The sequence below is a fragment of the Globicephala melas genome, chromosome 16, assembly GCF_963455315.2.
Source record: "Globicephala melas chromosome 16, mGloMel1.2, whole genome shotgun sequence".
NCBI classification, from domain to species: domain Eukaryota; kingdom Metazoa; phylum Chordata; class Mammalia; order Artiodactyla; family Delphinidae; genus Globicephala; species Globicephala melas.
In genome coordinates, this window is record NC_083329.1 from 6,457,831 (window position 1) to 6,482,320 (window position 24,490).

The 24,490-nt window shown below is 44.7% G+C and overlaps 1 protein-coding gene across 8 annotated transcripts in view; it reads left to right on the forward strand.

The window, feature by feature from the left end:
• The window catches only part of TEX36 (testis expressed 36), a 49,059-nt gene extending 25,253 nt beyond the window's left edge, over window positions 1-23,806 (forward strand). For 3 of the 8 annotated variants that reach the window (XM_060286417.1, XM_060286416.1, XM_060286418.1), the window contains 5 exons: window positions 1,625-1,740; window positions 6,515-9,175; window positions 19,116-19,247; window positions 20,731-20,811; window positions 21,816-23,806. In XM_060286417.1, coding sequence (XP_060142400.1) covers window positions 19,134-19,247; window positions 20,731-20,811; window positions 21,816-22,112 — 492 coding nt within the window. In that variant the 5' untranslated portion in view covers window positions 1,625-1,740; window positions 6,515-9,175; window positions 19,116-19,133 and the 3' untranslated portion in view covers window positions 22,113-23,806. Of the gene's footprint in view, window positions 1-1,552; window positions 1,741-3,376; window positions 3,477-5,557; window positions 5,628-6,244; window positions 6,267-6,514; window positions 9,176-13,275; window positions 13,327-19,115; window positions 19,248-20,730; window positions 20,812-21,815 lie in introns of those variants that run through there. The other 5 variants (XM_060286419.1, XM_060286420.1, XM_060286421.1 and 2 more) reach the window with 5 other exon arrangements.
• The last annotated feature ends 684 nt before the right edge of the window (window positions 23,807-24,490 follow it).

The following is a 24,490-nucleotide window of genomic DNA, read 5'->3' on the forward strand; positions in this document are numbered from 1 at the left end:
CTACTGTCTCTCCACCTGCTTTGTATATTCCAAAAAAATCTGCTGCATCTTTCTTTCCTTATTGTCTCCTCTTTAGTGCTCTTCGCTCTTGTGGGTCTACACCTTTGAAAAATTCCTTTATTGGAGGGATTCCAGAAGGAGAGGAAATAGAAGCATGTGGTAAATTGGCCATGTTGACCCAGAAATTTGTCTGTAGCATATTTTTAGTAGAAAAAAACCTGTCATTTATTCAAGAGTATTAAGCACCTGCCATGTACCAGGATGTGGGGGTGAGAGCAAAACCAAAGGTAATTCCTGGGTTTATGAAGCTAGTAGAACACATGACATATTACAAACTGTGATGGGAGCTTTGAAGGAAGGTTCGGGTTTCTACACTTACCTGGGTGAACCGACTTGGTCTAGAGGACGTGATGTTTAAGATCTGAAGGATGAATAGGAGTCAGGGAGATAAAGGAGTAAAGGTGGGCATGGGGCAGAGCAGTGTACTAAGGTCAATGGGAGCAGATGGAGGTCTGTGGAGGGAATGCAGAAAGGGAGGGGAAGATGGTGCGAGATGCAGCCAGAGGCAAGGGCAGGGGCCAGAGCGCCCAGGGGTTTCTGGATCCAGGAAAGGCTGTCTTTGTGCTCAGCATAGTGGAGACCTCTGAAGGGGCTTTAAGAGTTGACATGGTTTGATTTACATTTTCAAAGCCCACGGGGTGCAGGATGGCTTGGTGAGGAGGGCGGTGTGGATGTGGGGATTCCTGGAGGGAGGCAGCCACCCAGTTGAGAAGTCATGTCACTTAAACCAGGGTGTTGGAAGCAGAGTTCAAGAGAGGTGGATGGATTAGAGAGATATGCCGAGACTCGGGGATGGCTTGGATTTGGGGAGTGGAGGAAAGGACGGTACGAGGATGACACCCAAACCTTTGGTGTGTGGAACTGGACGGATGGTGGTGCCACTCACAGAGGCCAGAAGCTCTGCAATATAACTAGATGTTAGATCAGAAACAACTGAATTGTCCAGCAATAGAACAAGCAAATGGATTGTCACAGAGGCAGAGTTGGAGCAGCTATGGCTTCAACCAACGGGAAGCCAGAAAGTTGAGCAGACTAAGGAGAAAGAACGCGGGTGGTGATTATAGAAGATAGGGTCAGGGTCAAGGTCAAAGAACTGGTGATCAATGAAAGAGCCTCTCAACCAATCCCAATCCCAGTTTTTAGAGGACAGGATTAGAGAAGGGGGCTCAGAAGGAAAATTCAAGGATGTTGGGTAAGTCCTCCTTTTATCTTTTTATTTTTTTTGATTGGGGTATAGTTGCTTTACAATGTTGTGTTAGTTTCTGCTGTACAATGAAGTGAATCAGCTATATGTATACATATATCCCCTCCCCCTTGGACCTGCCTCCCCCCTCCCCCATCTCACCCATCTAGGTTATCACAGAGCACCCACTGAGCTCCCTGTGCTATACAGCAGGTTCCCGCTAGCTATTTGTTTTACACACGGCAGTGTGTATATGTCAATCCCAATTTCCCAATTCATCCCACCCTCCTTTCTCCTCTGCCCTGTGTCCACACATCCGTTCTCTACATCTGCGTCTCTATTCCTGCTCTGAAAATAGGTTCATCTGTACCATTTTTCTAGATTCCACATGTAAGTCTCTCCTTTTAAAATGTGATGTCTCCATTTCCGAGGGAAGTTGGTCATCCCAGATGGCCACAAGGAAGAGATGGCTTGGCCTCCAACACTGAATTATTCAGGTGGGTTGTACCTGATGCCACTTGTCTGGAATGGGGGGGCAGGCTAGGCAGAACCAAGTGGCCTCTACACAGAGAGGGGCAGTGGGCTTCAGCCAGATGCAGGGAGGGGCTGTGCTCTGAGCAGGTATTGAGGTGCCTCTCTGCTTCAGCCCTCCCAGGCTCTCAGCTCCAGCTCCAACTTCAGTCCCATCCTGTACCACCCTCTGTCCGCCAGGGTTCAGCGGGAAACAGAGCTCGCTCCAGACGGTTTAGTGAAAATGCGTTAATGAAGGCATCACTCATGAACCCACGTGGGACTACAAGCCTTCGTCCCTACCACCAGGGGACCAAAGGCATAAAGGAGGGAGTGGTGTTCTGGAGCTCAGTGAAGACTGGAACCAGGGCAGAGGTGGAAGGAAAATAGAGGTTACCAGGGAAATTATGCCAGAACAGGAAGGAAGTAGGGAAGAGATATCCCAGGTTTTCCCACCTTTCTCTTCTCCCGCGTCCTATCACTCAAACCTGCCAGAAAGCCAGAAGGCAAAGGAGCCCAGGTGATGCTGTTGGCAGGGTCAGCCCTCTGGACAAGTCAGACAAGGATGGAGAATGGACCAGGGAAGGGGGCAGGTGGAGAACCCCTACCCACATCCCATCCTGACCTGCCAGCAAAGCTGCCCGTGCTCTGCAGTGGCCACAGTCCACACAGCTGCTGCTGGGAGATGCCTCCCTCTGAGGGTAACCTCAGCTTGGGACCTGCCCAGACCTCAATGTGCGCCCCAGATCTGGCGGGGAGGCTCGCATATACCCACACTCAGAATGAGCACGGAAACTTCTCCCAAGGCCAAATGGAAATGGCTTTTGGATCACCCACCATTTGGCTGGATTATCTGCACCATTGCCTCCGTCCATTACTGAGGAGAGCCAGGAGGGTCTGGACTGTCCTTGGAGTTCCAGGATGACCTTGTGGAGAGCTGATTACAGTCTGTGTGCGGAAAAAGAAGATGTCTGACTGTCATTTTTTCCCTCTCTCTGGTTCAGCGAAGCTTGATCTTTGGCCTGTGGCTAGATCCCATATTGAAGAGCCTGTCACTGCTGGTGATTTTGCTTGGAAGACCTCAATTCAGACTGAAGCAAGCCTTTCCATTAGCAAAGCTGTACAGAATCCATATTTGCCTTTGAGACTTACAGGCTCCCCATGTGGTGCTTGGGGGGCCCCTTCTGCACAGCACTGCTCCTCGCCCTCAACCCACTCACATGCCACCTGGCTGCACCCCACTACCTCCAAGTCATAAGAAGAACAGATGCCAACACAGCTGCAGGGGGTCCTCATGTCTGAACCAGGAAGAGAATGAGAGGCAGAATCCAAGGTCAGGGCCTGGGAGAATCCTGGAGAAGCCATCTTTGAGAATTACGATGTCTTCTTGGTGGGCTTTTCTGGTTGGCCCGGAGAGCATCTACCTCTGCCACAGCCTCCTTTACATCCCAAAGCCCTGACTCTATGGAGCGGCCTCCAGAGCCTCAGAACGGGTCCTTAGCTCTGGTCCTGCCCACCTCTGATTTCCTAGGCCCCCTCCTCCTTCTGCCCTCACCACCACTGAGTTCCCATGGGCCTCTTGACAAAATTCATGCACTTTGGGGGACCAGTAACATATAGTCAAAAGAGCTAACATTTATTTCCACCTAACTATGTGTCAGGCACTTTTTTGTGTACATTTGACCTGCATCAACAGCTTCAATCCTTACAGTAACCCAAAGCGGTAGGTACTAGTTTTTTATTTCCATTTTACAGGTGATAAAACTGATGCACAAAGAGATTAAGTAACTTGCTCAAGGTCACACGCCAAGTAAGTGGCGGTGCAGGGCTGCAAGCACCCCATGCTGTGTTCTCACCCACCGGCCAGCGCTGCCTCCAGACGCCATCCCTGCGTGGGTTTCCCCAGGGTTTTTGCCACTGCTTATACATTTCTAAATGTTGGAAGTTTTGTCCTGCAGAGAAATATTGAGAATATTGAGAAATACAGAGAAATATTGAGGTACTAGCATTCAGGTGGCTTTTGCTTCACTGTACAACTTAGAGAACACACAACAGATAATTCAAGATACACTTTTAAAAACTCTGTTTTCCTCCACTGGATTGGGTTAGAACAGAGATTGGCAATTTTTTCAGACCGAAGAGTCCAACTGCACTAAAATCCAGAAAACATGGTCAACAAAGATGCAGGATGAAAATGCCTATTTTGTTTAACAGAGAAATATGTTACTTTAAATGATATTGATAGGGTGATTAATAATGGAATGAATTAAATATGGAAGTTATCAACTCTGGTCCTTAAGACTGAGCCTTGGCCTTGATCACTTGGCCAGTGCCCTTGGGGCCTGCCTTAACCCCCTGTCAGGTGGAAGTCTGTCAGGTGATCTATTAACTATAAAAATTAACGCTTGTATCAAAGAAATCACGGCAAAAGCTTTTCAGTAGTGGAGAGGAGGGGTATCCCAAATTGACCTGATCTATCTTTTTGGGGTCTGATTCCTGAGGATGTGAAGCACTGACAGTTTCAGATTGTATTCAGAAGAGCCCGTGAAGACGTTTGAGCATGTCTTAACATTCCTGCTTAAAGACCTCAGCAGCTAGAGAGCTTCCAGAGCTACTGCTGGAACTTGGAACTGCATTATTCCTCATTGTTTGACTTCAAGGTCTTACTGTTAAAAGTCTGGGTTACGGGCAAGGGTCAGGCTGCTGCTGACTTTAAGCTTTATATGATTTTACTTTCCATAATGCAAAGCTTATCAAGGTGGATTCCACTAGAGCTGACGGGGGAACTTTGCCTGCCACCAGTGTGGACGCATTCCTCACTCAGGCCGTGGGCCCTCTAGAGTATGAACCACTGATAACTGACCATGGTACCATCAGCACCTAACGCAATGTGGAGGATTGCCTGTAAAACACTTTCCTGGAACACATGTAAATTCATGACTTGACCATAGTCAGTCTAGCCCTCTCTGCTCTAAGCAGACATCATGGATTCTCTATATAGCTTAATTTACATGCCCTTCTCCTTGTCCGGGCCTGAACTGTTGCAAGATATTGATCATGCATTACTTGCTTTGCTATACCTTCTTTTAAAATTCTTTTCGCTTTGTTTCCTACCACAATAACAATACATGCTCATTATGGAAATTTGGAAAAGCTCAATGAAGAAAAAAAAGAAATTCAATTAATTCTAAAATTTTAGTGTAACTTTCCATGAATGTGTATGTACATTTTTACAAAAGAGGATCACCCTGTAGAAGTATTTACCTTTCTTTCTGACTGTACAATGCAATGTAAACATTTTTCTGTTGTCATTCTTCTATGTTTTTCATGACTGCATTGGGTTCAACTTTATGTTTCGATTTTTTTTTCTCTAACAAATAGTATAATGAGCGTACTTCGGGATACATCTTTGTGCAAACATGTGGGTATTTTCTTGTGGTAAATTTTCAGAAGTAAAATTACTGGATCATAAACATGGATGTTTTTAAGGCTTTTGGAGAGCTATTGCAACCAAATCACTCTTTGCTGCCAGTAGTAATTTCTTAATTCTTAGTCCTGATGTCAGTGCTGGCAGCATCACTGGACAGGGTCTAAAGTGCTCCTGACTGCCCAGTGGGGTATGTGTTACCAAGAGGTGACCTTTGTAGATGCGACTTTCTGCTTCAGTGGTCCTTTGTTCCTTACAGATGAACTGGTCTTTAAGGGTTCGATGCTTCCCATGGCTTTTTGTTCAAATGTCTCTTTTAAAATTGATGTTGAATGCAGCCTCCAACTGGAGATCATGTACTGTCTGTTGCTCGATCACTCAGCTTCCATTCTTGTGGATTTCCCACTGAACCAACCTCATTGATTTCTCCTCAAGGATGGCCTGTAGGTAAGGGCTCCCTTACCTGAGAGTACAACCTTCTCTCTAGAGGCCAACTTTGTGAGGGCTTTGCCATGTGGAACTATTCTACCCACAGGGATTATTTTGCCTTAGACAATGCCCTGCTCTCCAGGATTGGCCATGGGGATCTTGCTGGGAAGTGAGTTGAGGTGTTTCAGCACGGCAGTTTTTTAAAACTGGGGTCTGACTGTTCTCTGCGGCCTTTTCAGATGCCAGCAACAGTTGGCCACAGTAGGAGATGCTCACTGGAATGTTCCCGGGCTGTCCGTGCACAAGTCACAGTTGCTCTGGCCAATGGGAAATGAGAGCTAATTTGCTCTAAGGGCCCTAATTGGCTGATGGTGCAGTTCCGTGCCTACTATTTTAAGGCTGTGTTTCTGGCCCCAGCTTGGCAGGCTTGCTTGAGACATCTGGCAACAATGATCAGAATGCCTCTTTTTTTCAAGGAGGCTCACCATCGATTCATCTATGGACTCACAAGGAAAGACTCATTTAGTAGAGCCAACATGTTTCAAAGAAAAGTATATTTTCATTAACTAGCCTCAAAGCAGTAATTACATGTTCAGAGAACTCAGTAAAAATTTATTTCTAAATATTTGGCAGTGAAATGTTGAAGGCAGCGCGTGAGTACGTGTGAGTGTGTGTGTGTGCGCACACACGTGTCTAACATGTTGCATGTGTTTTAAATAAACCCAGCGTCTAAAAGGAAGCAGGAAATACAATTGTAGACTTTGAAATTTAATTTTTAGCAACAGGATGTGTTTCTGAACACTGCTAATATATCAAAAGGAAAATGTGTGTTTAAAGGCTTTAAAATTGTTATCAAAGCAATTGTAAAGCAAATGAGGTGGCTTTTATTTTTTATTTTTTTACAGTGGTGGTGTCTGAACACTGGAAACCAAATTTCAACTGAGGATCAAAAGCAACGGTGATGTCTTTGCATGAGATGCAGCTGAACTTCGATGCTCCCGCAATCTGATTCACAGTTTATAATCACAGTTATCACAGAACCATTAAAAGCCTATTAACTTGAATTCCCACAATTCCTTGGGGGCAAGGGCAAAGAGAGAGCAACGTAACTTTGAATGTAAATGTAACACAAGGTTCGAACAGAGAGAATCTCTTTTAACTGTGCCAGTGGAAGATGTCGTATGGATGCATCTACCCTAGCAGATGGCTGATGTAAGAATACAACGTGAAGTCTTAGGAGGCTCGGGATGTTATGAAAACGATTTCTCTGTGAAGCGACTGGTAAAGTGTCTGTCCGCCCCAGACCTCTTTCTGGGAGGAGGAAGAGGAGGTGACTTGTTAAAATGTGTTAACTGCACGCTGGGTTGGCTGGACAAACACTATGCGGTGTCTGATCGAATCAGCCTGAAAAGAATCCTCGGCCCCATTCAGCGGGAGCAAAAGCCCAACTGCTGTCCAAGCCCTCGTCATGTGAGAAATCTGATTTCATGTTTTTCCACCCTTCAGTGCCTGTGCTGACATTTCCCCTAACAATGCTATTATGTGCTGTACAGCCAGACAGTGCAGTCAGTAAGCTGTCCTGAGACTTCGGATAAAACGGAGAGCTCTTATCTCACTGCAAAACAATTAGAGACCTCGTGCAGCCGTGAGCTGTGTGCATGCCAACATACCAACGCTGGTCTGTTCCCAAATTTCTGAGCCCTCCCTGGAGACATACACGCCTGCACATTAGGATGCTCGCTCTAAATGGCCCACATGCGTGTGCCCCTGGCGAGCTGGACGTGGTCCTTGTCTCACCTTTGTGAAGGAGTATTGGAATCACCTGAGGAAAGAAAGCGCATTCTCTCTGCCGTCTCCAGCGCTGGTTCTGAAATAACTAATTCCAATCAATCCGTCCTCACCTCATATGAGTTCTTCCTGCAGGAACTGCCCACATTCACTGCCCAGTTTGATCCTGTTCCCACGATGGAGAAAGCAAATGGCTTGGTCCCGAGGGAGCAGGTTATTGACTACGTACTTAATTAGGCACACAGCCCCGATGGGGTCATTCTGCCACTGTCAAAACGACTGGACCATGGCATGGCGGAACCATGAATTTGGTTTACTATCATTTGCCACCGTTGAATCAATGGGGTAGGAATCTAAATGAAACGTTAAGACAACCACACTGCAGCCTGTTTATATAACTGTGCAAAGAAACAGCATGTGTCTCAGGGTCCTCTGGGGGAAAACCTCTACTTCCCTACTTCCGTATCAGGCACACTGAGGTCGGTGTTATGCCTTCTAGAACGGTTTTAAGCGCCGAAGGGAAAACCTCCTAGGAAAATAGGATATAAACTCTTTTAGCCTCCTACTTGAGTTTCCAAATCTTTAAAAGTCTAAAAGGACAGTGATCCTTGCCCAAGAATTAGGCTGCAATTCTTCTCTGTAGGTACAAGGTCAAATGGGCCCACGGGTGCCCTGAATCCTCTGTCTTTTCACAGAAAGACCGAGAAAGCCTCAAGCACTGACCAGGGCCTTGAGATTCTCCAGGGTGGTGCTTCTCAAACTTTATGTGCACACAGATCACCCGGGCGTCTTGTTAAAATGCAGATTCAGATTCAGTAGGTCTGGGCATGGACCTGAGACTCTGCATTCCTAATAAACTCCCAAGTGGTGCTTGGGTTGCTGGTCCAAGGACCACACCTGGAGCAGTGAGGCCTTGGTGGTGGGAAGGTTCCTTACCTCACAGCCAACTTAGAAGGAAGTAGGGAAGAAAAGACCTTGCGAAGGCAACATCGCAAGCCTTGACACTGTGTCCATTTCCTATCTGCCTTTGCAAGGACCCCCGGTGACAGAAATACCCTGGACTGTGAAGAAAGAGCAAGCAAGAAAGGACAAATTGGTGGTCATCCACACAATTAACTGAATTGATGAACCTCGGATCCCAGTCGAGCTGGAGGAATCGGGGTGTAACGTCAGGACTCAGCCCACGTCTGTCATTTATGACTTTGTCTTATTATCTTTGTAACAAGGCTCTTTTATTAGCTCACAGTTTGCTGCCAAGGTGATGAAATGTACCATATGTTTTATGGTACACGGTAAGAGGAGAGAGGGGATCTTAAAAGACCTACAGATCTCTTCTTCGTTGAGGGACCTCACCTCCTCTCTCTCCTCCCCGCGTGGGATGGAGATGAACTTACCATCACGTTCCAAGACACTGTTCATTTCCTCTTCAGCTGAAAAATATATATGGCTGTTTTGCTTTATGATTGTGGAGGCCGGCATTTTCCATTCCAGTGCTCTCTGTTCTGAAGCACACTTGTAATTACTGCTGTCTTTTATTCTGTGTCTTCGGAGGACTGTCCCGTTCAAACTGCGAGAGGACAAAAGCTGCTGTCTTTCCAGGGGTGGAAACAATAGCATCGAGTCTTCACGTAAACCTCAACCAACACGGAAACACAGAAGTGAAAATGGGAATAACAAGCGCAGCCAGTGGAGAAATGGAAATCAAACTAAATATTTCCACCTGTCTTTTTCAGAATTTGGAGAAAGAATAAACTCGGCACGCCTGCTGCATCCTAAGGGTGAGTCTTATTTCTAAGGTGATTTTTCTAAAAAAGCAAAAGTTCTTAACTGGCGTGTTGTTGTTACCTGTTCCTCAAGTCTCTGTCTGTTACCGACATTGGCCAGATGGTCAAGGTCACAAAGGGCAAGGTGCCAGTCCACAGCTCTTGGGTGGCCTGGAGGCCCTGAATGGCCCGCCTTCTGCTTTTTCCTCTATCATCTCCACCCTGCACGGTCCTCTGACCTCCTTTTGGTTCCTGAGTGAGTCAAGCTCCACCCAATATCAGGGCCTCTGACGGGCTTTCCCCCTACCTGGCACGTGCTCCCCTCAGTTCATTGAAGTCATTCTTCATTTCTTCATCACCTTCCTGGTCACCCTTCAGATTCGTGCAGGTCCCACTGTCACATGGTCTTGAGCACCCAGTACCTCTCATAACTATAACCACTTATCTGTGTGGTAATGTCTGTCTCCCCACAAGACAGCCAGCTTCGTGAGGACAGCGACAGTATTTACTGTGACCTTAACTGTGTCCAGTACAATTTGCTAGATGGCAGCAATTTTTTGAGTGACCAATTCTCCAAGTTATCAATGAACCAAAAGCTTCTCTAGACACGATTTGAAAAGTTTATAGCGATTCACGTTTCAGCAAGGTTGTCAAAAATTGTCATTACCTGGGCAATGTCTCACATCCTTACCGACTCATGCGTGTCAGCAGAGTCAAGCGTTTTTATAAATGTTAGTGTTTCTACCTTTCAGCTGCACAAACTTCCAGGTTGGTCAAGTTCTCCTTCTTGTCTTTCAATTCGTCTTACTTGTCTTGATCCAGGAATTGTTTTCTTGAGTGGAAGGGAGAGAGATGCAGTTGATTTTCCAGATAGTTTGCAACACAGGGTAAAACAAGCAAACAAAAAATGTGCTTCACGTGACAGGTGCCCGAGTACTTTTCAAGATGATGTGCAAATGGGTCGTGCATCCATTGTAATTTCCATGAGTTCCGTACGAATCATGAACCATAATAAAAACGTACAGTTGAGTCACCTCAATTCTGTTGCTATTTGCAGAAAGAATCCAGATAGTTTACCTTGCAGGGTGAAAAGAAAACGTGTTTTATAATTCAGATGCCTGAGAATTTCTCAGATGCTCAACATTTTACATGCAGATGGCTCGGCTTTTCCCATATGCAAGTTAAGTCGTCCGGGATTTGTGGACGTGAAGGTGGAGGTAAAACTTCTGGTGGCATGATGAACTGCAGCATGCCTGTGTGTGCAGGTCTGAGAGTTGTGCGGGCAGCACACCTGGGCGCGTGGCCGATGCGTGTGTGAAAACACACCCGTGGTTCCACCACTTTCCCACCAAAGACAGCAACTTGCTAATTAAAACAAGGAATGGCACAGTGCACTAAAAACACGTGGAAGAGATAGGCACAGCTGCTTTTCATAAGGTCCTTGACACTTCGGATGTAAAAGATCTAAAAGTCAAAGTACACAACAGCTGTCATTTCGAAAAATACATTGGGTGGAACGATTAGATACAAAGGTTGTAGATAACTCACTGAAAATAATTTTTGGTTAATCAATAATTGGGGGTCCTAGTCATCTGATGTGTTGGCAAATCCATGATTTACTACTTATGAAAAGTTGATTTTGGTGATTGTCTTCCCACTGTTTGAACACAGTGCTGGCACACAGTGGCTGTTCCCGTCAGTATTTGTTGAATGAACGTGCCCGTGTCTCAGCACTGCCTTCACAGCTACCTTTAACAGGCGGTGTTGCATCACTGCATTCTGAGCAGGGCCCAGCTCGTGCAAAGACCCAAAGCAGGATGGAGCTCCACCCTCCGGTGTTCTCGGCCCCAGTGATCTTAGTGCCCTGAGTGCTACAGGACTTGTTTTCAGAATGGGTCTCCAAGTTCAGCTCAGTAATTCAAACCTCCAAAAAGAATAACATCAACAATGAACAACCCCACCCCGATCTGCAGCTAGGAAATCCTAGCTGAAGAAAACTTGAATTTCATTTTTCCTGGCCGGGTTTTCTTTATTTGCTTTTGATTTTCTTGGACAAATCTTTTAGAATTTTAAACAATCGTTCAACAGGGGAAAATTGGAATACACCTTAACCAGTGATTGTATACCTTGTTTAATAGCGCATAAGACTAAATACAGAGGAGATGAAGAATATATTTAGAAACGGGATTTTAGATCTAAAGGATTTTCTGCTCCATCGGTGGAGACAAAGGGAATGTCTGTGAAATACTATGGTTTGGAAATGGCACCGTTGCTAGGCCTTTAGTCTCAGTCTTCAGCTCCCTCCCTCCTTATTGCTTTACTCTCAGTCTCTTGATGTGGGAGAAGCAGCATTCTGCATTCATCCTTCCCCTCCATTTGTGCAGCGCTCCCTGGCATGACATCTGCTGGGGAGGGAGGGGCCCCCCCACCGGAGGAGCACATGATGGTAGTCATTTGACCCTTGGCCTGCCAGAGCTCACAGTGAGGAGGGATCATGGCTAAGAGGCCCAGTTTCATGCAGATTAAAGAAAGGGAGTTAAAAGCAATCCTAGAAAATTCACTGCCCAGTAATTTAATGTGGTCAGGGAAGTACAGTGAAACGAATCCTGTTTGATGCTGGCATTGAAATTGGCCTCAGTACATCTGGGTTCTAGTTTGGACTTTGCTACAAATTAGCTGTGTGACTATGGGTGCGTCCCTCCACCTCTCTGAGACTCCCTTTCCTCATCTGTAAGTGGAGATGGTTACTAACACCTGCTCAGTTTCAGTCTGTGTTCCACCTCAGGCATCTCATCCAGGAACACAGCTCTCTGGGCCCCCGGTGCTGGCCAGAGGAGAGGTCCCATATCACTAACACGGCAACTCTTGTTAGGACACCCTCGTCGATGATTAGGGGAAGAGGGTCTTGAGGACACAATTTCTTAGCAAAAAACAGAGAGTTGGACAAATTCTCCCATTGGTGTTTACTCTTATTTCACATGGAGTAGCCAAGAGAATTGTCAAGACACAGAATTTTAAAAAGGAAGGAAGGGGCTTCCCTGGTGGCACAGTGGTTGAGAGTCCGCCTGCCGATGCAGGGGACACGGGTTCGTACCCCGGTCCGGGAAGATCCCACATGCCGCGGGTGGCTGGGCCCGTGAGCCATGGCCGCTGAGCCTGCGCGTCCGGAGCCTGTGCTCTGCAACGGGAGAGGCCACAACAGTGAGAGGCCCGCGTACCGCAAAAAAAAAAAAAGGAAGGAAGGAAGGAAGGGAGGGAGGGAGGGAGGGAGGGGAAAGAAAAGCAGAAATCACGTAACTGAGTAGAAGTGAGGTAGGACTTGAGCGTCCGGGCCCCAAGAGGAAGGTCAGCTCTCAGGAGCCACCTCTGCAGCTTGGGGGACGCCAGGTGGCCCTCGAAAGGCTTGCGAGCCCTGGAGCTGTCCCGTGACCCGGCGCCCCCTCCACTGGGTACGTGGCTCTGTTTCCTCATTTGTAAACCCCAAAGGTTCATGGAGAAAAAGTAAAACACGTGAGCGCTCAGCACAGCACCCGGTATTTACTAACCACTCATGATTGCTGCTTCCTCATGGCCTCAGCAGCGTGCAGTAGGGGAGTCACAGTGGGTGAGCTGGGACGTGCAGGCAGCCAGGAAAGGAGCACGTGGGGAGGCCTGAGTCCTGGCTGGGTGTAGACAAGGCAGAGTCAGCTCACTTCTCTGAAAACTAGGAGATTGGAATAGATGGTTACCGTGAGGATATTCAACTCAGAAGTCATCAGAGGATTTGGAGGGTACAGAGTTCGCCATTATCTCAAGACTGTCTGGTCCACACCTGTGTGATCTGTGTGTATGGCTTTCTCACCTGGGACCTGGAGGCTTACACACTGGGGAGCGGCAGCTGCAAGGGACCCGAGGCAGGAGCCCTTGGGGGGCTTGGAACACCCGCACTCCTCCCCCATTGTGATGGGTGGGCTCTGATGCTATGACAACAGGGACCACTCCCGGACTTCCCCTCCTGGTAGAGGCTGAGAATTAAAGGTCAGGAGCAAGGAGGAGTGGCTTCCCAGGTATAGAACTCATGAGGCGATGAAGGGATAAGAGAGCCAACCTCAGCCCCCTTCAGCTTCCTGCAGAAAATGGCCAAAGGGAGACGCTTCAACCCACCTTTAGACAAGGATGGAAGATGGGTAAGAAGGATGATGCCCTCTCTCATCTTTCTCAGGCCACGTGGGTGTGGTCAGGATACTTCTGCTACTTACCATAGTATGACGTCTGACAAATCACTTCACCCAGCCTCAGTTCCTTCATCTGTGAAATGGGACTCTCATAGTATCCTTGGGAGGATCAAATGAAATTAATCTGAGTGTAAAGCGCTCAGCAGGCTGGCAACTTGTGACTGTTCACTAAGCAGTCACTGGTGTGCGCTCTGCGTTTTCTCTTTTCTATAACATCTATCTTCTGACACACTGTATAATTTATTATATAAACTCCATGAGGCTGGTTATCTTTGCCTTTTCTTTTCCCCACTGGTTGTATCACAGAAAATAGCGGTACTAGCCTCTTCTAGGGCAGTAATACATAGAAATTTTTTTTAATTTGTTTGTTTAAAAGGAAAAAGAAAAATGGAAAACGTCTTGGAAAATTTGAGCCTGAATGCTTTAAAAACCCTAAGCAACTTAGTCTTTCTAAATCTCAGTCTCTTTGTCTGTTAAATGGGAGCATAATATACTAAGGTTAGAGGCCGTGGTGGGGATTAATGAGATAATTCATACAAAGGTGCTTAGTATAATGCAATGGAAACATAGTAACCACTCAATACTTGCTATTATATAGATAATATATAACATATGTAGATATGTAATATATCTATGCATATATGTCCACCATGCAGAACCCACGGATACTGAAGGACAACTAAGGGACCTGAGCATCCTTGGATTTTGATACCCACAAGGTGGGATGGGGGGAACCAATCCCCCACAGATTCCAAGGGATATATATTTATACTGATATTCTTTCTTGTATACCCTGCTCCATTTCACAGATTTAAAGTAATGAATGGAAAATATTCACAATAAAGTAGTAAAGTATATAAAAATAAGAATTCAGAACCAGTTTAAATATAATTTATGAGACTGGGAAAATATGTCACATAGACATGCAGGCCATATGGCCTAAACAGTAGCTATTTGGATATAACATTTGACTCTGAGTTTCATGGCAGCCAAAGTAAAATGGGAAATAACGTGAACTACATACACTAATTGGTTAGGAAGAGACAACGTAAGCTTCTCAGACTTAATAGCTTGGCCTCTTTTTATCACCTACAGTATCAGTTAGGGCTGTGTTCGACTGAATATTATAAAAAGCTGACTACGGTGCCTTATGCAGACAGGGGTCTGTGTTTCTCTAGTAACAATCAGTCCAGAGGGAGGCAGTTCAGGGCTGGTACAGATGCCCTAGGGCGTTGTCAAAGGCCCAGGTTCTTTTCAGCCTCCTGTCCTGTTATCCTTAGTGCAGTGTGTCAACTCAGGCAGGTAAATCAACGGATTTACCGGAAAGAGGAAAGTCAACGGATAAATAGATGGAAGGCAGCTGTCAGCTAAGTTTGCCCCCTTTTCTAGGGGAAACAATCTCTTTCCCACGAGCCCCACCCACAAACTTCTGCTTTCATTTCAACTGGTCACATGGCCAATTTAGCTACAAGGGAGTTTGGGGGGGTATTTTTTAACCAACCACGTTGCCACCCCAAACAAAGTCAGGGTTCTGTTATAAGGCAGAAATCGAGAAAGAACGTTGCATCTCCTATTGGTGTCCCAGGAATGTACCTGGGCCCAGTTTAAGTGGGGAGCCTTTGGTGTGGGTCCTTTCTGCTGCCGGCACCTAAGAGCATAAAAAGAATAGTGCTGACGTGAAGTTTCCCAAAGTAAATTGTTGGGAAAATTAAAGAAATTGTTGGCTTTGCATCAGCAGCAGCCCATTTGGGAGACGAATTGCCACATTGGAGGTGACAGTCATTTCGCAGTTGACCTTGCTGGTGGTAATCTGGCTGTTACTAGGTAGAAAAGGCTCTCTGCACACACTTTCACCTTCCTATTTAATATTTCAGTCATTGAGTGATTGAATGCAGCAAAAATTTCACTGCCAACTAGTTAAAAAGCTGTATTTCACGGTTACAATATCTAACAGAAGGGTTTATTTCACAGCTATCATGTTATAGCCATTAAGTATATATTTTAAAAGAGTGAAATTAAAATGCTAGAGACATTTTTTTTTACAGTGATTTAGTCCACAGACTTGCAGAATACAAATGAACTCAAGTCAGTTGTCATTTAGCTGGTGACAGGGATCCTTCGTGATGTAGAAAAACTCTCCACCTTGGCCTGATTTTGCATAACTTGGAAAATCAGATTGGAGGAGGGGAAAAGGGAAAGGTTCTGAGTCTGGAGGCCCTCCGTATTATTTATATTTACTTAAAAATTGTTTAAAAGCATTAAAAAATATATAATGAATTAGAAAAATATATATGAATTAGAAATGTATAGGTTGATTTTGAAAATTTTCTGGGATATATTGTTAAGTGAGAAAAGCAAGGTGTAAAATAGTGTGTATCATATGGTCCGATTTTTATAAAGCAGTGTAAGTCCCTTTTATAGGTACGGGTGTTTGTAAAGGATCGTACGAGAGCTATTGTCTTTACTATTGTTATCACTGTTATCTGGGGTGTTGGTGGGGGTGACAAGAAAGGGAAGGAAACAGAAACCAAAAGTTACCATTAAATTATAAAAAGGCATTTATTGCAAATCAAAACCACAATGAGGGATCACCTCACACTAGTCAGAATGGGCATCATCAGAAAATCTACAAACAACAAATGCTGGAGAGGGTGTAGCGAAAAGGGAACCCTCCTGCGCTGTTGGTGGGAATGTAAATTGGTGCAGCCACTATGGAGGTTCCTTAAAAACCTAAAAATAGAATTACCATATGACCCAGCAATCCCACTACTGGGCATATACCCTGAGAAAACCATAATTCAAAAAGGCATATGCACCCCAATGTTCATTGCAGCACCATTTACAATAGCCAGGACATGGAAGCAACCTAAACGTCCATCGAAAGATGAATGGATAAAGAAGATGTGGCACATACATACAATGGAATATTACTCAGCCGTAAAAAGAAACGAAATTGGGTCATTTGTAGAGACGTGGATGGACCTAGAGACTGTCATACAGAGTGAAGTAAGTCAGAAAGAGAGAAACAAATATATATTAACGTATATATGTGGAACCTAGAAAAATGGTACAGATGGACCGGTTGGCAGGGCAGAAGTTGAGACACAGATGTAGAGAACAAACGTATGGACACCAAGGAAGGAAAGCAGGGTGGGTGGGGGTGGGGGGATGAATTGAGATTGACATATACACACTAATACGTATAAAATAGGTAACTAATAAGAACCTGCTGTATAAAAAATAGATAAAATTCAAATAAAAAAGTAAAACAGATCAGAAAAATAAAAAGGTCACATTTATAATTTTATAAATTTATAATTTTTGAAGCCACATTTATAATATGATCCTATATGTGCAAATTATGCATGTATATGGGTGTACAGTTGCACAAGGATGCATGACGAAGTTGGTCACCAAAGAGTTAAGGGGAGGACTTCCCTGGTGGCGCAGTGGTTAAGAATCCGCCTGCCAATACAGGGGACACGGGTTCGAGCCTTGGTCCAGGAAGATCCCACATGCCGTGGAGCAACTAAGCCCATGCGCCACAGCTACTGAGCCCGCGTGCTACAACTGCTGAAGCCTGCGTGCCTGGAGCCCGTGCTGTGCAACAAGGGAAGCCACCGTAATGAGAAGCCCGCATACTGCAAGGAAGATCCAACACAGCTAAAAAAAAAAAAAAAAAATAGTTAAGGGAAAAGAGTGATGGGATTTCAGGGGAATTCTACTTCCTTCCTTATGTTTTTCTTTATTGTTTGAACTTTTAAAAACCATAAGCATGTATTATAACTCTAATCAGAAACAAATACAATTATTTTCGTTGGGAAAACGAGGCAATTAATAGATGCACTTCATTAAGAAACATATAAACGATGGCAAAAAAGTCTTCCTTCCCTGGTGCCCTCCTCCGAGGTAACCCTGTCGCTTGGCCGTGGAAGAGCCCGTCCACATGATGGTGTGTTGATTTGTGTGGTTGTCTCCTTGCCCTTGATCCCTGTTCCTGCTCTGCTCACCCCACAGGCAGCTATTCACACGTGTATAATGGGAGTTCTTTTACTGAGATGGGTTCTTGTAAATTATGTATTGTTGTTTTGTGTGCATGGATTATTTATTTACATAAATGGTGTTGGGTTATAGATCTCATTTTGTTTCTTCTTTCCACTCAGCACTGAGTTTACAAGATCTCTCTGAGGCTATGTGTCATCTGGACAATTGGTTCTCCTTTTCTCTGCCAACAATGCCCCACCAAGTATACCACATAGATGACATAATCTCTCTACCTTTTGACATAAATAGTAGCATACTGAACACACTCTTGTGCAGAAATTAAACAAAAGCCATACTTATATGTGCAGTTATATCATGACTTGAGAAGGAATGGGAGAGAGTGGCAGTGTTAGCTAATATCATTATAATCCCAAAGAGAAGGAAGGACTGGCTTTGGGTGTGACAATGGGTTTGGTGACAAGGGAGGGGACAGCTGTGAGCAAAAATAGAACCTGCCAACAGCTATTGAACACTCGCTGGGTGCGTGCATTTTCTCCCTTAATCACATCTACGTTATCAAATAAGTATTGTTATTTCCGTTTCACAGATAAAGAAACTGGGGCCTGGAAAAATTAAGTCTCTTGCGGAAGGCTGACCTCATGGGAGAGAGAGCTGGGATTGGTCTCAGGGCGTTTGAATCTACTGTTTGTGGCCCAGCACGTTATGCTTCCTCCCTTTTCAGGAATTTTCACTAAGAGTCACGGTCCTGCCTTCTGTTTGTATTGTAATTTCCACTCATATTCCTCCCCTTGAGATCCCTGCTTCAAAGTCCACTTTGTTGGGGTGGCTTTTAAGAGGCTCTGTTTATATAAAATTGGGGTGGGCTACAGAGGCTGTCAAGCACCACTCGCATCCCTCTTCAGGGGGAATTCGGGAATGGACTACTTGCGCAGCTGCTGAAAGTGTGGCCTGGGAGGTCCACCCCTAGATATTCCGTGGCTGAAAAGAGCTGCTGCCCCAAGGTCACTTCCTGGGTCCCCACCATCCTCTTCTACCCAGTGACTGATTGACAAAGGCTCACAGGGCCCAGTCCTCTCACTCCATCAGGCTGACTCTGAGAAGGCATCCATGTCTAGAGCTCCCTGTGGGGTTGGTCCAGGCCTTTGTTGGGACTCTGCCTCCCTAGGCCCAGTCCTGCTTCCTTCCCTTCTGTTCACAGAGAGATGCTAAAGCCCACCCCCAGCCATCCAAATAATCTTCCCACCCTCTACCATTCTCCATGCTCCATGGAGACTCAACGTGACCCTTCTCTCCTCCCCTTCCCCGTGTTCTGAGGTCCACTTCATACCTGCAGGAGGTAGGCTCACCCCTGTGAACATGGGCTGAATCCTTGGCCCCAAGTGCAGAGAGCTCCCTTACCACAAGGAAGATCTCAAATAATGCATTCTGTCTCCTCAGAGCACATCAACTCCCTCTCACGGGGCCACACCCTCCTCACCAGGCCTCGGAAACATTTCCAGGCTCCGAGCGGCAGGGTGGCCCCTGTAACTTGAAACAACCGGCAGTGGTGGCCTCGGGCCATGACAATATTTTTTGTCTTGGAAAGAATACTTGAAAATTACAAAAATTATGCCATTTCCATCGCATGCCAGAAGCACCCAAATTGCATTTTAATCCCTTTACAGAGGAAGCCCTGATACTTGGCTTAGAGATTCAGATGTGTCTGGTTTTAATCAAGGCGTGTGCTGTTTTTCCAGTTCCCTCACATTGGACAAATGCAAAAGACACCAGAATCCATCACACGTACCATGTTAAAAGAGTCCAATAGTCCACGTTTATCTCGGAGAGTGGAGGAGAAGCTACCACTGATCTACAAAGTGCGGGAGAAGGTGAGTCCTGAGAGCTGGCCGTGTGCCCCCCTGGCTCTTCAAGGGGGTGGCACCGCTGGCACCAGACAACTCTTTCTCAGAGGGAACTGCTCACTTGCTCTCCCTGGACCCCTAAACTCTGGTAGCATCCTACCTCACACACTGGTCAGTACGATACCTCAGATGGTCTTGAGAAGGAAATACCTCTGGTCCAGACAATAAAGTTAGGCTCCTCTATGGATAGAGTTCTTTTCTTTTCTTTGTGAAGATTTTTTTTGGATGTAGACCATTTTTAAAGTCTTTATGGAATTTGTTACAATATTGCTTCTGTTTTATGTTTTCGGGTTTTTTTGGCCGTGAGCCACGTGGGATCTTAGCTCTCTGACCAGGGACTGAACTTGTACCCCCTGCATTGGAAGGTGAAGTCTTAACCACTGGACCGCCAGGGAAGTCCCTATGGACAGAGTTCTTAACATGCACGTTCTTCCTTGCTGGCCAGTTCATGAGCAACTTTAGGGGCATGAGGTGGCCGGAGGGAGAAACAGGGTTAACTTCACATTTAGCCGCCCTGGACCAGAGAGCTCTGGTCTACTAGAATCCATATTGGGCAGAAGAAGAAGGTGGCCTCAAAATTCCTCTCCAGCTTTCAATTCCATGCCTACAGACTTTCCCTTCCTTGTCTCTCAATAAAATGTTTTAAAGAGAATTTTTTTTTTTTTTTTTTTTTTTTGCTGTACGCAGGCGTCTTACCGTTGTGGCCTCTGCCGTTGCAGAGCACAGGATCTGGACGCGCAGGCTCAGCGGCCATGGCTCACGGGCCCAGCCGCTCCGCGGCATGTGGGATCTTTGCAGACTGGGGTACGAACCCGTGTCCCCTGCATCAGCAGGCGGACTCTCAACCACTGCGTCACCAGGGAAGCCCTAAAGAGAATTTTTTATGATTTTCAGCAATCTGGCAATAAGGTTGAGTTTCAAAGCCTTGAGCTGATGCACACACCCAAGACCTCACCCTGTGCCGTGTGTGCCATCGCTGTCCATGAATTTAATTCTTCTTTTTTTAAATAAATGTATTTATTTTGTTTATTTTTGGCTGCTTTGTGTCTTCGTTGCTGCGCGAGGGCTTTCTCTAGCTGTGGCGAGCGAGGCTGCTCTTCAGTGTGGTGCACGGGTTTCTCATTGCAGTGGCTTCTCTTGCTGCGGAGCACGGGCTCTAGGCGCACGGGCTTCAATAGCTGTGGCGCGTGGGCTCAGTAGTTGTGGCGCATGGGCTTAGTTGCTCTGAGGCGTGTGGGATCTTCCCGAACCAGGGCTTGAACCCGTGTCCCCTGCATTGGCAGGTGGATTCTTAAGCACTGCGCCACCAGGGAAGCCCTGATGGGTTTAATTCTTACTTAGAGGTCACTTTGCCTCCTCCGTCTTCCTTCCATGCCCCTGTAGGTGTGTTCTGGAAACATACTGGGGTTCTGATGTGTGCCTTTTCATCTCTTCCCTTGCTCTTTTCCAGCAAGCAGTGAATAACAACTTCCCCTTCTCTGTACACGACAATCGTCACAGCGCTCAGAACTCTGGATTCTACCTCGACTCTGTGAGTATTTCTCTCCAAGTTGCTAATAAAATGAGAAGCGACATTAGGGCTCTTGATTTTCTGAGACGTGTTGAAGATAGAGGACTGACCTCAAAATTGGAACAAGATTAAACCCTCATAACAGGTTACGAGGGGGGGAAAAAAGCATAAAATTCTCAGAGTCCCACGTAGCTTTCAAAATCTGCACCGGCCTTCCTTCCGCCTAGGTTTCTGTGAATTTCATGCTCATCAAGGTGCTTTCCCATCAACTGTCTCATTTGTGAGATTTCTTGTGAAGATCTGTCATGGGAAGGACGGATTGCCTGTGTGTGTGTCTCTGGATGGCAGAGCCAGGATCCATGAGGAGTCAAAGGAATGGATGGGGAGCTTACATGATATAAAGAAGGACTTCCTAATAACTGCAGTTGTCTTTTCTCTGGAGGTGGTGTTTCCCCATCACTGAAGAAAATAAAGTCTGATAGCACTGGTTAGTGGTGGTTAACAAAGCACTGGGCGACGAAAAGAGATTGCGAGCGCATATGTAATTTAAAATTTTCTAATGGTCACATTAGTAAGAGTTGATGAGGAAGCCTGTGATCAGAGACCCAAAGGTGCTGCTTTCTTCATTGGGAATCCTCTGGGATAGGAAAGAATCTTTGGATCTCTCGGTGTAAGAACCATCCCACTGAGTGCTGGAGATGCAGCCTGGGGTGGAAATGCTGAGGAGCCACCTGGGTGCAGAGAACCTACTTGGGGTCCCAGGGAGTCCAGGCTGTGGTCTCTCCGGTTCTGCCCTCCATGTCTCTAGAAGTCCAGTCCTCTTGGTGGGAGTGGAAGGCTCTGAGAACCAGGATGTTGTGAGTGTCAATTTATAGCCTTCAACAGGTTGATAAAGGATGTTTCTTGTAAGGGTGGTCATACTGTGCTTTTAGAGATAGGATGTCATGAAGGTGGTTTTACTAAAGACATCCGAACTGTGTGACCCTGAATATTTTTCTCCTAACCTTCTTGTGATTCTTCTCCAGGGCCTGGGACGTAAGAAGGTCTCCTCAGAAAAAAGGCAACACATTTCAAGAAATTTCAATCTTTGGACCTGTGACTATGTTCCATCTTGTCTCGATGGCTTTTCAAATAACCAAATATCATACGTCTATCAGGAAGCTGTGGTGGTCCCAATTTTCAGACGCTTTCCAAGACATTATGATGAGTTATGGAACACTTTTAAATTTATTCCCCAGCAAAGCTATACAGAGTATTTGAAAAAGAATCCAAAAGTAAGGTTCACGATTAACAAAACGGCCGGTTCTCCACTGAAGCCCTAACCCTTCCAGAAGATTCCTGATGAGTTTTGCAATATTGTTATTTCATCACACATTCTAAAAGTATGTATTTTCTGATCCAGCACTGAGGTTTGACATAAGATTTGTTTAGGATTAGAGAATATAGACTGTATGTGCCTCAATGCTGAGGTGAAGTTTTCTTGCAGTGATAACATAAAGAAACATAAAGTCCTTATATAGAGAAACCAGAAAGGCAACAGGTAATGTTGCCACTCCCCCACCTTTAAAGTATTTTTATGGTTTTAATAAGGTTGAAAAATATTCAGGTCCTTATAAAATAAAGATACGTGATGACATACACATTTTAAATGAATGTGTTTTCAACAAAAATGTGCTTAAATTTTGAAATTGCCACATTAACTTTTGGGAGAGGTTTTAAATTACATAATTAATATAGGCTTACATTTTTATCTTGAAATTTCAAACAAACAGAGAAAGCAGGAGTCCCCTTTGATTTCACCACATCTCTAATCCTTGTCCTGTCCCCAGAAGTAAGCTAACCATTTTTTTTTAATTTATTTATTTTATTTATTTATTTTGGCTGTGTTGGGTCTTTGTTGCTGCATGCAGACTTTCTCCTAGTTGTGGCGAGCGGGGGCTACTCTTCCTTCCAGTGCACGGGCTTCTCACTGTGGTGGCTTCTCTTGTTGCGGAGCACGGGCTCTAGGCATGCAGGTTTCAATAGTTGTGGCACGCAGGCTCAGTAGTTGTGGCGCACAGGCTTAGCTGCTCCATGGCATGTGGGATCTTCCCGGACCAGGGCTCGAACCCGTGTCCCCTGCATTGGCAGGCAGATTCTTAACCACCGTGCCACCAGGGAAGTCCCTAACCATTTGTTTTTATTCTATGCTTTTACAATCACATGCATGTGCATAACTATTAATACATTGAAATTTTGAACATAAACTGTGTTACACAGTACATATGTTCTTGAAGTACATAACTGATCTTGAAGTTCTTGCAGTGTCAGTATGAATAAACTACTGCACTGTATCCCTTAATATGGATGTACCATGTTTTAAAAAACTATCTTACTAATGAGCCTTTGAATTGTGTCTAATTTTTGACTGTCAGACGTGGTGCTACATGAACATGCTTTATCGGGCTCTTTGGGTGCATGTTTAAATGTGCTCTGGAGTCATCTCTGAAAGTTACCTTCTTAGTGCCAAGTTGGCCCGTAGGCACAGAGTATTAATAAACACCGCCAAACCACCTTCAAAACAGACTGGAACAATTAAACTTCCATCTACAGTATCTGTGAGTTTCTGTTTCTCTGCCCCCTCAAATTATCTTTTAGATATTTCAGGATATTTAAGGACAAAAAAATGGTATCTTGTTATTTTCTTATTTTGCATTTCTCTGATTATTAGTGAAGTTGGCCATCTTTTCCCACTCAGGGGCCATTTATGTTGCCCTTAAAATGAGCAATGTCACCATCATTCTATATCAAAATTTTCTCGTTTCTATTTAAATATTTTTCTTATAGACGAATTTTAGAATAAGTTTGTCAAGTAAATCCACTGGCAATTTGATAGGAACTTCCCTGAATTTAGATATTAATTTATAGGAGAATCCACATCTTTATACCGTGGTGTATCTCTGCATTTATTCAAATCTTATTTTATGTTCTTTGGTAAAGCTTTATAACTCTTTTTACATAAGTATGGTATGTTTCTTTTCTGTGTTTATTCCTGTATATTTTGAAATGTGGCTATCTTGAATGCGTGTGTGTGTGTGTGTGTGTGTGTGTGTGTGTGTGTGTGTTTAAGTTACACTTTTAGGTTGGTTTTGTCTGATGCATAAAAAAGCTACTGATTTCTGTATGTGAATCTTATATTTATTTGACTACCTGGATAAACTTCTTACAATACATAAAAAATACTCTAATAAAATAAAAAAGTTCGAATAATTTTTCAGTTGATTCTTTTGGATTTTCTATGTGGATAATTATACCATTTGTGAAAGTGATAATTTTTATCATTTCTAGCATTTATACCTCCCCCTCATCTTATTGCACCAGGTACAATTTGAATATTAGCACAAATAGTACATATCCTTATTTTATGTCTGAATTTAATGGGACTGATTCTAATGTGTCACTCTGATGTCTGACTGTTGTTGTGGGTTTGAGATAGATAACCTTTATCTAATTAAGAATATTCTCTTATATTCATAGTTTCCTGGTTTTTTCCCCTTAAGATATATATTTTTAAGTATATGTACATGGGAAAATTTCAAAGAAAATAAAAATAAACAGTGAAAAATAATTTCCCTCACATCCCTGACTTCCAGTCCCCATTTTCTCTCCTAGCACCAGTTCTGTCACCTTTTTCTTTAAGTTATTATTTTTTTAAATTGAA